This window comes from Raphanus sativus, unplaced genomic scaffold (assembly GCF_000801105.2).
Source record: "Raphanus sativus cultivar WK10039 unplaced genomic scaffold, ASM80110v3 Scaffold3244, whole genome shotgun sequence".
NCBI lineage: Eukaryota > Viridiplantae > Streptophyta > Magnoliopsida > Brassicales > Brassicaceae > Raphanus > Raphanus sativus.
The window spans coordinates 1-11,738 of record NW_026618550.1 but is presented as its reverse complement, the minus strand read 5'-3'; the positions used below and the strand labels follow the sequence as shown (position 1 = coordinate 11,738).

Genomic DNA, 11,738 nt, shown 5'->3' with positions numbered 1-11,738 from the left:
ATTTAATTTCTATAGCTAAATCAGATATAACTACGTCAAAAAATTTACAGATGAAATCGTACTATATTATTTTGACTAGCTACAGTGTTTTTTAAAACTGACTAGCTACTGTCTAACCCTATTTAAAAAACAGAAAACTCATTCCCCCTGTTTTTAACTTTTCTACACCAAAATTATTCTCCACGGGCTGACTTTAAAAGCCTCATTATAAAAAGTTCTCATTAGTTATTGAAGTACAAACAGAATTGGGATATTTACTATTGAGGTTGGGCTTGTTTAAATAGGCCATATATTAATGAACTGAATTTTCTTGTATATCGGAAAAATAAAATGAGAGAACTTTTTTCATCAAAATAGTAGGTATTATATATAACAAAACAAAACATATAAGAGTAACCAATAGTAACAATGCAACAACCTCTTTTCTTACATCCACAAATGACTAACCAATTTCTATTTTTCATCCGGGACGTTTATGCATAGCCAGCCATACCGATATTTGAACCAGAGCGGTTTGCTTTGTGAGTAGGCGGAGAAGATACAGATTTGGTAAAGTGGAAGTAGTAGTAGACGTTAAGGATCATAGTTGCAACCGTAAACACTGCTCCTGCAATGAAAATTCCTTTGCGCAGTGACTCACACGAGAAGGCTTGTGCGCTCAAGTACTTTGTGTGGTATGCGTTCTTCGTCGCTCCAGCAATTAAACAAGCTTCAGCTACCAGAAATGTGATCCTGCAAATGTCAAATTTGGAGATGAAGCTACTTACTGATTCATTAAATCTTTAAAGCTTAGGTAAACCAAACATGGACAAGAAAAAACATCAGGAACTCTCTCTTACCAAGAAGAGATGAAATAGATAATAGACCAAGCGCGGTCACTTCCTGGGGACAAAGGTCTACCAAAGCACATACATTTGGTGACACCCATAAGCAATGATTCACTAGAGAGGAGGAAAAGGAATGCTCCAACTCCATAACCAGTGGCTACATCAGAGCTATAAACGCAGTACGTTGCATTTGTTATTGGATCTTGTATACTTTTTCCCTGTCACAAAGAATAAAAACAAAAAAGAGAAAACCTTTTAAATGTCACAAAGACAAAAAATCAACCGATGCTTAGTTACATAGATGTTTCTCTAACCTCAGCTACAATACAATAAATCATGAATATAGTCTCAAATAGTTATCTCATAGTGTTTAGATTCTCCGATTTCTACAGAATCATTAACTCAGACCAGAGGAGTCTTTAAGAGATATTAGCTGAATCGCAACAAGTAACTCTAATTACGAAACAATCCAGAAATAGAAATCTTCCACGGAAACTTTCATCAGCATCATACTATCGAATGTTATAACTTATAGCGAACTTCGAAATCTAAGTGAAGGTAGTCTAGAGAGCAAAAACCCTAGTTTAGAGAAACAGAGTGGTTTACAATGCTCCGGCGGCGTTCGGCGGCGATGGAGAAGCCGAAGGCGACTAAGCAGAGGGCGATTACGAGGACGAAAACTAGAGTAGAGCCTTTCCCTTCTCCCATATCTCCGGCGAATAAGAGAGTGTTTTTTTTTTTTTTTTTTGGCAGAGCCGACGACGAAGTGAGTGAGAAAGAGCTGGAAATGAGTGAGTAAAGTGAAAACACGACCAGTGAATCTAGTCGAACGATGAACACGTGCGAAACAGCGCGTGTATGTCAGTTTGAGTTATGAATATGTGAGTAGATAGTTCACGCGAGCTAAGAAGCGCGTTGATAAGGATTAATTGAATTTTGTGTTCGGTCCTTTTTGAAAAGTTAAGTGGGGCTTACCGCTTTCCAAGATAAAGGTCATTTTTGAAGTGCTGGGCTTTATGGGCTTTAAAACCCAAAACGTTTCCTTCGTAAGCCCGATAATTTGTGGATGATTTTGTAAGAAAATATATACAGTTTACGAATGTGAGAAAATAATAACTACAAAATTACAGTTTTCTCTATTTATTTATACTAATAAGTTATAAGTGAACGTATTTAATGTTTGATCGTACAAAATTACAGTTTTTTTGTCCCAGACTGCAGGGGAAAGTTACATGTCGGGGGTAATTGATCTTTTTTTTAATTTGTTTGTTTTTTTGCTCGTTCACTAGTTCGATATAAATGAGTGGCACCACACAATTTGATGCTTTAATAAATTTGTATTAATTCGAAATAAAGGAAGCGAGAATTCCGGCCATAAAGTTTGACGAATCTTTTGGGGTTTGATTGACACAATAAAAGCAAAACAAAAATAAATTATTACAGAGTTTGATTTTTCTCAAGTTGTAAGCAAAGAATCGAAATAGATCCACAGACAAAGAAATAATGAGTTGTCCTCATGTCACTTGCCTGGTCTGTAACCAACTAACCATTGCCTGGTCGAATGTATACACGTACATATATATTATATTATTCTGTATTTCTCTAATATATTATTTTCTGTATTACTCTAATATAATATAATATTTTTACATCGTAATAGAATAATTCCTAAATCAAATTTTCTTTTACACTATATTTTCGAGTTAACATATTATATGTATTTTGACGTGTACACAATATTCATCACTTTCGTTTAAATGAAACTGCAGCACAATCCATTAATGTTTGTCACAAAGCAGGGAGTAAATGGGACTGAACAATATTCAACTCCTTTGAAATTTACATATATGTACAAAAGAGACAACATATAGAAATGATATCTTCACATTTCAAAAGTATTTCCTTTTGTTACAATAAGGAATAAACACTAATGCTTTTATTTTCACTAATGACACCAAACAACTCATAAACCCTTTCTTTCTTGCCTTTTTTTACTTACAAAAATTCCCAAATTGGATCCAAAATCCTAAATTTTATATTACAGTCCTTTTTAAAAATTACCCAAATTTCGAACATATTTGCACATTTTCATCCAAAAAAACACATCATTATCAATCCTAAACCTCTCTTTTTTTTTATTGTTTTTATCCATCTCTGTTATATATTTGCACTTAAATCTTTCCCTTAAGCAAGAGTCGGAACGCTGCTGCGTCTCTCCCTGTCAACGCAATTGAACCCCACGACACGAACAGGAGCTTTGTTCCTAAAGTTAGCCACCGCCCTAACGCAACCGCCACCACCGCTCCTTGGAGACGACGGTGGTGGCGGCTTGGTCACGCGTGGAGCGAACGGAGGAGGAAGAGGATGAGCCACCACGTAAAGCTCGTCACGAAAGAGCGAATCTTTTGTTAAAGGGTTAGAAACTCTACTCGGCGGTGACCCTGTGAAGAAAGGATCTTGCTCACAACTACCACCACTCTATAAACAAAACATAAACACAAAGATCAATCTCACATATATAACAAAAAGCAAACTTTTACATATCAAATAACAAAAGATTCAGTCTTTACCTTTGCGAGGATGAAATCCAACATCTCCCGTCTTGAATTCGATTCAGACAACTCCATCTGATGACTGAAAAGCAAAAAAAAGAAAAAACAAAAAGTCAAAACCAATCAATAAAATTGATAGCTTTACATAGGCATAATCATGACAAACGTTAGATCTGTTTTTTTTTACCTGACTTGCCACCTGAGAGATCGAGCAAGGTGCTGGTGGTGGTTGGGGACATCGACACGACGCGGTTGAGGGCAAACGACGTCAGAGTTTCTCATAGTCTCCTCGAAGGCGTTTCCATAGCTGTTCATCTTCTTCTTCTTTGGTACTGAACAAAAAGAATCAATCAAATTCTAATCGACCACTAGCTGATTTCTTGTTTTGATAGATTGATGAAAGGAGGCAGGAGCAAGAAAAAATGTTATATATAAGAGGATAAGGAAGAGGAGGTGGTCAAAGGGTAACGTGTTTCTTATGGAGATCTGGTCACAATCGTATTATTTTAATTAATTGAGATATTTATTGAAATTTAATTAAGACAAAGAATATGTAATAAAAAGTTAAAAAACAATTTGACATATTCACTGTTTTCTGATAAAAATAATTAATATTTTACAGTGAATGATGACGATGTCAAGATCATAGTGGAGACATCATTTTTAATTTTTTATTAATTTATTAATAATAAAGTAAACTGAAAAAAAAGTCATCAGAAAAAGACATATCTATTATGGGAAGTAGATCATAAACTCTGGTTCCATGATCTCTAGCTAGAGATGGTAATGAAAGTTTACGACTTTTCGATAAAACAAACATAAAGATACGGCGAATACATGGACAAACAAATCAGGTAAGGATCTTTCAATTCAAGCAGTAGATCATTTAGATCCAGATCAATTTGTATCAGATGTATTGGAAAGAGAAGGGAGGGTACCTGAAGCGAGGAAGAAGAAAGAGAGATCTGAAGAGAAGTTTGGTAATTGTGGCTCTTAGGTTAACAGCAAAAGGCAGAAGGGAAGAGAGAATCTGTAGCAGACAGCTATGCTGTGGAGGAGGAATCCATGTTTATTTATTTATTTTCATTTAATCTCTATAGACTATAACTTAAAAATATTTTCCTTTATTACGTCATAATAGCAAAACGCCTTTTTTGTTCTAACTTAAAAGAATAAATTTGTTTATGGTATTTTGCAAGTATCCACATTGGCCTGTCTGAGTATGTTAATATACATGTTATATGGTATAATACAAACTGTGGAAGCAACAATAAGTAGATTTTTGAAAAAAAAATCAGTTAAACATCCATAGTGCTCCCATTTGTGTATCATTTTGGTCTTGGCTCTACTGCTGTTAATCCGTGGAGAGGCGCTGCGTCTAAGTCAACTGTAAAAAAACTGTTGGGAGGAGGAGCGTTATGTAATAGCGAATCCGGTTTCTAAATGAGAACATTGAGAACACAGAACCAAAGCTTACATGCCCTTTATGTCGTGGAAATGGGTTGTCGTATAAGCTGCTCAATGATGTCTCATGAACTCGAAGCTAATTAAGAAGTTGTTCTTGCGAGACTTCTGATTATAGCGGAATCTACTGGGACTTGCAAGGGCTTAGCATCCATAGGCAAGACCATCAAAGGCTGATCAGGTAACCGATAAAGAAGTTGTCCCTTGATCATTTTGTGTGGCCCTCGGTGTTTCTTCATGATGGGTGTGATTAGAATTTAGCCGAGGAGTAGCCAGATGAATAGTAGTGGTACTAGTAACTGGTCAGGTAGATCTAGAACTAGGCTAAATATTGAATAGAGGTCTTTCTAGAGTTCATTTTAGTTATGTTAATCGGATTACAATTTGTAGATTTTTTGGCAGAACTATATCATGTATTAAAGTTGTATTATTCTTTTGACTTTTAGTCATTTTGAAACTAGAAACGATAGGGAACAAGATCTTGTGTGCTAACAAAGACTTGCAGCATTATAGCTATCAACAAAACCCTATATAAGTCAAAAACGGTGCTTCGACTTTGGATAAACATACAACCGAGACCATCGTATTGGTTACGGAACGCAATCCACAGTTTTATGTTTTGACATAAAGGGCCCAATAAGTAAATTTCTTACTTGGGTCTTCCAAATATATTAAGTAATAACTAGTGGCCCGGCCTAACCTCTATATTTTAGGGCTTTTCTTACGTTTCTTTGTTACGTCTTTTCAACATATAGAGGAGGCAGAACGAGAACACAGAACAATATGGACTAGACTGGACTTGTCGTTATATGTAAATATAATATACGTATGAGCAGTATATAAAGGGGTATACCTTCACCCATAACGTCCCTTCAAACTATAGTCCTCTTGAAGTCACAAAGCAATTCACTTTGAGTTCCATGCTCATTTTCTCATTTCTAGTGAGATAAACTGATAAAAATAACACTCACAAAGCTTCTCTAGTATCTCCATTCTTCACACTCTTAATCTTCTCTAGTATCTCCATTCTTCACACTCTTAATCTTTATCCTTAGTTTCTTCTCTTCTGTCTTTGCAGTACTCATGTAGGTGTCTTCCTCCTCTTTAGCTACCGCTATTGCTAAATTTATATTGAATCTCTTGAATCTTGTCAAATTTTGCAGGAGAGATAGTAACGCTTTAGATCTCAATAACTTACCAGATGATCCATCTAGAGACTTTTTCCCATTCTTCGAAGAAGGCTCCTCTTCCTCTTCTTCTGGTACACACTATTCTACTCTTCATTTCCTTTTATTTACTTGAACTCCTATATTATGAAAATAAAGAAATTCATCTCTAATCATTAGATGTCAATGATTGTAAGGGTTTATAGAGAAGCAAAGCAAAGATGAAAAAGAGTACGAATGTAGATTTTGTTCACTCAAGTTTTTCAAATCTCAAGCTCTCGGTGGCCACATGAACCGCCACCGCCAAGGCAAGATCCTATTATTCTATAGAATGTTATGTGTATATGTGTGTGTGTCTGTGTTTGCATACATAAACTTAAATTTTGTATTTTGTTCATTATGGTACGGTGACATTAGAGAGGGAGACGGAGTCACTTAACAAAGCTCGTGAACTTGTTCTTCGCAATGATACCTTTCCTCCTCAGCAAGGACCTTCGTCATTTAGGTGCTTTTAGTTTTTCTCTTTTCATTAGTCATTTTCCTTAATTAGTCCTTACTATAAATATCATTCAAATCTATATTTTGTTAATATATATTCTACATAGTTATCATCAAGGAGATGTGCACGTTGGAGACCTAATAACACCATTCAAACCAATGATGTATCCACCAAGATTATTCTTCCCCTCCTCTCTTCTTCCCCCGCCACCACCACCATTTGTGCAACCTTATATATATCCACCACATTCTCCTCTGCGGCCGTCATCGTTTCCTCTCCGTTACACCAACGACTACTATTTGCACAACAATGGTACACATCACCAAACCCTAATCAATAGCGGTTGCGGTGGCCGTCCACCGCCTGACTCGAGCTACTCTTTCATTGGTGCACCCGTGGCTAATGGCTCTAAAGTTGCTCCTCCTATTTCGCACCCTCTACCTCCACATGATCATGGGATATAGCTAAGAAAATGGAAAAATTGTTAGATTTTCTCCATTAAATGTTAGATTTCTTTTTATCTATATAGTTTTGTCGGATTACTGAAAGAGACTTGACAAAGCAATTGATGATATGACAAAAAAGTGAACTGCTCCCTTCTCTCCAACCATTATCGTTTTATGTTATTTTTTCGGAATATTATAAACATTTTTAAAACAATAGTTTCTTTGTTTATGTTCGATTTGTTTGCTAGTCAATTCTTCGTTGTCACGTTATACGTAGACATGATAAAAACAATTTGAATTTGACAAATTAGTTTCTTCTGCACCTTTTTCTATTAGGAAATAGAATTTAGCTGAAACGTAGACAAATCCAAGCATTAGCAACGCGATGACCAAATACACTCAGTAAAAGCTTCAGCTTTTATATAGGGTTCCTTACTTTTCATATATATATATGTGTGTCTATATATATCTACATTGGAAATGTCCTATATGCTTGTGTATTTGACCCAAACTGCAAGTCTGCAAATATGAGATCTGTACGATTACGTTCTGGAGAGAAATGTTAAACAACGGAAAAAGACAAGAGTTTCAGAAAACAAAAAACACAAGGAAAAAGACAATTCAAATATTATTACACTACAAATCTAAGGAAATTTTGAAACCTAAACAAAAGAGCTACATTTTGTTTCTTGTAAAGTAGTCAAAAGTAATGAAACGATCAAACATATGATATCAAGCTGAAGCATGTTTGTGTGATAAAAGGAGAAAAGAGAGCAATGCATGAAAAGAAGAAATAAATAATAGTTTCGTTAAAGAAGACTAACTCTAGATATGTATTATCAGTCTTCCCAAGAGTTATATGTATGTATATATAAATGAATAAATCAGAGAGATAGAGAGAGAGAGAGAGAGAGAGAGAATATGTTTAAGACTCACTTTTTTTTGGTCAAATACGGTAGGACTCACTAAAAGTAAGAAATGGACTGAGACATATAGACAACTGTGGTAAGGAGAAAGGACTCATTGATGCAGTTAAGTTTCTTTTGTTTCAGTCTGACGATTACAAACCTATTCTCTTAGATCAGCTTTTACCATTTCTTAGCTTTCTTGTCATCTACCGTTTCTTAGCTTTGCTCCTCAATTTCAACTCTACCCTACTCCTATATTATATATATGTATGTGCGTGCGTGTGCTTATATGCATAAAATAGATTTTGCACTTATTTGCAAATGGTGCACATCTAGTATAAGGTTGTATATAATTATAAAATATACTACTATTGATGTGGTGGTACACACATAAGAACTTAAAAACACTTTAAATAGTGACATAGCATTACATGATAGGTGTGCGTCTATATAACTCTGTCTAATTATAATCCCTGAAATCCATGAAATAATGAAAATGGAAAAAATGAGACTTTGTTACAAAAAAAAAGGAAAAAATGAGACTTTAATAACTAAGAGAGATAAGTAGGAACGAAGAGTAGATATAGAATATGTTATTCAAATTCAAACGGACGAAACAGGAAAGTAAAGCTTTTTTTTATTTATGCAAATAAAAGTTTATAGGGTTCAATTACCAATTGCTATATTTATTAGTAGTAGTTCAGCAGAATAGGCTGCTGAATCTGCTGTTCCTATACAATGACACCGCCCCAACTCTAGTACATACTAAAACCATACACTTGATTACTTAAATCTTCTTTTAGATTTTCATAGGTTTGTTTATTTTAGGTATGTTTTAAACGAATGTAGTTTGAGTAAATATTGATGTGAATAGTGTGAGCTTAGGATATGATACACCAATACACCCAGTTCGGTACACTAAAGCATTGCCGCAATAGCTAGCGGTTTGTAATAATTTTCTTTGAACAGCAAATACACAGTATCATTCTCATACAAACTCAAACGCCAACTTAAAAATTGCGTTAAAAATGATATGCGACTGATACGTATTCGGGATTTTCCATTGAACTGAATTATCTAGGATGGTTTGGGATAAGTGAAATCAACAATTTAACCTTTTTCTTTGTAAGATAGAATAGAATGGGTAAGAATATACAGTATACACAAGCAGCCTCTAACCTTCTATCCCGTCGAGAAGGTGTTGACTTTCGTCTTCAAGTCCTGAACCTTTTTTTTTTTGTCCTGAACTTGTATCTTTGTATGCATCTTTAATGATGTGAACACGTTAATCATAGTTTGGTGTTTCAGATGTGTTACAAATTTATTGGAAAACAGAGAAATAAGCAATGCCCTCTTTGGCAAAAGAAAGTGCACTTCCAGGCCAAATCAGAACAAAGGAAACACACAAGCCACTGAACAACAAGCAAGAGACATATTTCATAGACCAAGAAGACACACATATCATGATGGCTTGTAGTATTTGGTAGCCACGAACGGCATCTTGGTGATGCTACCTTCATAAGGTTTCCATAGACAAAGCCCTGCTTCTAGCCTGAGACTGTCTCTTGCTCCTAGACCCGTTAGCCTGACCTTTCCCTCGGATTTCTCCAAGATTGCTTTAGCTAAATCAACTGCATGCTCTGATGGAACAGAGATCTCAAACCAGCCACGTCAGCATTGACCACCAGATAGATATGCTCATCAGTGCCTTTAGTAATCACCGAGTCATCAATGGCACCACCTTTCTCGTTTGTGAACGCTGTCAAGCTCCCGGTTCCAGGAGCCAAACGTGCCACATCAGCAACCACGAGCTTCTCCAGGAAAGGAACACAGTCTTTGCCTCTAAGACTCAAACCACACATATGTGCAACATCAAACAAACTCCCATTGACCCTGCCAGTTAACCGTTAGAGTCAATGATGGAGCCTTTGTACTGAATTGGCATACTCCAACCAGCAAAAGGAACCATTTTTCCTCCATTGGCGACGTGGAAGTGGTAAGTATTGTTCTCTATATTCTTCTTTTAAATTTTGTAAATCAAGATAAATGCTAGTATTTCTTTATAAGTATTGCAAATCACAAGAAGAAAAAGTAGTGTTTGATCTTTGTACTATTTTGATACAACTTTCTTGTTGAAACTTTTGTTGTAGACTTTTCGTTATGTTTAGCATTGCTTCTATGAATATGAGTCATTTGATAGTACGAATAATGCATATTCTTTCTTTCAAAGTTTTTCTTTATGGATTCAAAGACATAAGGGGAACAAGCACATTACACACACTGAACCACTTGTCTTCCTTTATTTCATTAAAAAATCACATATTTTTATGGTTTAGTTTTAGCCCTGTGATCTCACCCCTAGTTCCTTCATGAAGTCTTTGTTGTCTACCAGAACCTGTTATTGTTAACCACCAAACGCACACCTTTTTAGCAAAATCCAACACTGAATCTAGATGGTCCACTACAACTGGACCAGACCAGATTCATCATCTATTTCTCAAATCACTTACCGTTTTCCAGCCATCTGGATCGAGGAATGAGACAATCTTAGTGCCTATTCCAGGAAGAGGTCCTGGTTCTCTTGTGATATTTCCTCCTAGCTCTTTATTGACCATCCTCACAACTTCACCGCTTTTGTACACATCATCCGTGCCTATTGCAATCTGTTCATTACATGTAAACCATTTTAACCATCAAAGGAAAGAGCACAAACCGGTTTAACACAAACATAAACAGTAGGCAACAGTCTTAAGCACACACCTGTGCATATGCATTGCCCTTTTTGTACTCAGTCACGCCATAGTTATAGGCAAGGCCCAAAACTACCGACTCATTATATCCCATCATGCCTATGGTGTACTGTTCCATCCGGCAAAAAACAAGTAATTAAGTCACAGCGTACGTATATAGCTCAATAAGGTAAATTACTTGTCTACATTGTAACACTGATTGATTGCTTCACCTTGTGGTCAGGTCTCTCAATCCTTCTCAAGAGTCGCATCCCAAGGGCCTGCAGGGAATCAAAAGTGAGTTATAAAGTCATGAAACTCCACCAATGAATATCAAAACATAAATAAAGCGTTTTCAGCAGCATTGTTTTTACCTTTTCATAGAATTTGATGGCACGTTCAAGGTCACCAACACGAAGCGTGACTTGACAGAATGGTTCAGGAGTTGGACCTCTTTGAATGAGCTCAAAAGTGTAACCATCAGGGTCTTTCACAAAGGCAATGATGCTGCTACAACCTTTGACCGGACCAGGTTCTCTGGTGACATTTCCACCCTTGGCACGGACGGTCTCAACCATTTTGTAAACCTGGAACAAAAAACTTCTCGATCAGGGACTGACATCTAAAAATCAAAGTAGGAGGACGACTTACATCTTGAGTTGAAATGGTGAAATGCCCTAATCCATCTCCAATGTCATATGAGCTAACATTATAATCTGTAAACATATAAAAATGTTAAACTCAACATAAGAACCAAGTTGTTTCAGTTTTGTGGAAAAGTGCACAAGTTGATATTGGAAATATCTGGAAGAGAGTCAATGCTAATAGAAGATAAAAGAGTATATATATACTGTATGTGAGCTCCACAGCGAAGTGGGATTTTTCAGGTCCAAAACCCATAAAAGCATTTGAATATTTCTCCTTAGGGACATCTCTTTTCCTCGACACCTTCATGCCAAAGCACTCAGAGTAAAACCTAGATAAGAATATCTCAAATATCAAATAACTACTTGTTATAATATAAAATGAAGAAACGATAGTAATGTAATCAAACAGAAAAGTACTTGATTGTGCGATCAAGATCACCAACACGGTACACAACATGGAAGAAACGGCGCGTATCATTCTTTGGCCAATCTAACAAATC

The 11,738-nt window shown here is 36.0% G+C and overlaps 4 protein-coding genes across 5 annotated transcripts; 1 reads left to right on the top strand and 3 right to left on the bottom strand.

Annotated features, from left to right (window-relative positions):
* Positions 1-326: 326 nt before the first annotated feature.
* Positions 327-1,600, bottom strand: LOC108839045 (uncharacterized). The gene is made up of 3 exons (XM_018611915.2): positions 1,434-1,600; positions 840-1,045; positions 327-732 (listed from the first exon to the last, which is right to left on the bottom strand). The coding sequence occupies exons 1-3, from the start codon at positions 1,533-1,535 to the stop codon at positions 474-476; spliced, it is 567 nt and encodes a 188-aa protein (XP_018467417.1). The 5' UTR covers positions 1,536-1,600; the 3' UTR covers positions 327-473.
* A 1,047-nt stretch (positions 1,601-2,647) lies between these two features.
* Positions 2,648-4,447, bottom strand: LOC130494343 (uncharacterized). The gene is made up of 4 exons (XM_057001087.1): positions 4,318-4,447; positions 3,567-3,711; positions 3,398-3,461; positions 2,648-3,305 (listed from the first exon to the last, which is right to left on the bottom strand). The coding sequence occupies exons 2-4, from the start codon at positions 3,692-3,694 to the stop codon at positions 3,012-3,014; spliced, it is 486 nt and encodes a 161-aa protein (XP_056857067.1). The 5' UTR covers positions 3,695-3,711; positions 4,318-4,447; the 3' UTR covers positions 2,648-3,011.
* LOC108843441 (zinc finger protein JAGGED-like) lies at positions 3,992-7,134 on the top strand. Of its 2 annotated transcripts, XM_057001088.1 has the most exons (5): positions 3,992-4,233; positions 6,007-6,104; positions 6,207-6,317; positions 6,427-6,514; positions 6,615-7,134. In XM_057001088.1, the coding sequence occupies exons 1-5, from the start codon at positions 4,217-4,219 to the stop codon at positions 6,970-6,972; spliced, it is 672 nt and encodes a 223-aa protein (XP_056857068.1). In that variant the 5' UTR covers positions 3,992-4,216; the 3' UTR covers positions 6,973-7,134. The 2 variants fall into 2 exon arrangements, 1 of the variants encoding a protein (XP_056857068.1); XR_008942028.1 differs by lacking the exon at positions 6,615-7,134 and adding an exon at positions 4,377-5,928 and having other exon boundaries at positions 6,207-6,506.
* Positions 7,135-9,957: 2,823 nt separating this feature from the next.
* On the bottom strand, positions 9,958-11,732 carry LOC108843433 (lactoylglutathione lyase GLX1-like; the record flags this gene model as incomplete). The annotated part of the gene is made up of 8 exons (XM_057001089.1): positions 9,958-10,257; positions 10,373-10,525; positions 10,623-10,721; positions 10,825-10,872; positions 10,966-11,178; positions 11,243-11,307; positions 11,443-11,567; positions 11,656-11,732. Coding segments are annotated over 8 exons (837 nt in total), but the record flags the coding sequence as incomplete, so codon positions are not given.
* Positions 11,733-11,738: the final 6 nt, after the last annotated feature.

Bases quoted from the DNA above. Each gene is read 5' to 3' on its own strand.
- LOC108839045 (XM_018611915.2), bottom strand. From the start codon at position 1,535: ATGGGAGAAGGGAAAGGCTCTACTCTAGTTTTCGTCCTCGTAATCGCC. The intron at 1,046-1,433 runs GTAAACCACTCT...TCTTTGTGACAG, and splicing joins CCGAACGCCGCCGGAGCATT to GGAAAAAGTATACAAGATCC. The intron at 733-839 runs GTAAGAGAGAGT...TGACATTTGCAG, and splicing joins ATCTATTTCATCTCTTCTTG to GATCACATTTCTGGTAGCTG.
- LOC130494343 (XM_057001087.1), bottom strand. From the start codon at position 3,694: ATGAACAGCTATGGAAACGCCTTCGAGGAGACTATGAGAAACTCTGAC. The intron at 3,462-3,566 runs GTAAAAAAAAAC...TTTGCTTTTCAG, and splicing joins TCTCTCAGGTGGCAAGTCAG to TCATCAGATGGAGTTGTCTG. The intron at 3,306-3,397 runs GTAAAGACTGAA...TTTTGTTTATAG, and splicing joins TGGATTTCATCCTCGCAAAG to AGTGGTGGTAGTTGTGAGCA.
- LOC108843441 (XM_057001088.1), top strand. The intron at 6,105-6,206 runs GTACACACTATT...AATGATTGTAAG, and splicing joins CTCCTCTTCCTCTTCTTCTG to GGTTTATAGAGAAGCAAAGC. The intron at 6,515-6,614 runs GTGCTTTTAGTT...TATTCTACATAG, and splicing joins CAAGGACCTTCGTCATTTAG to TTATCATCAAGGAGATGTGC.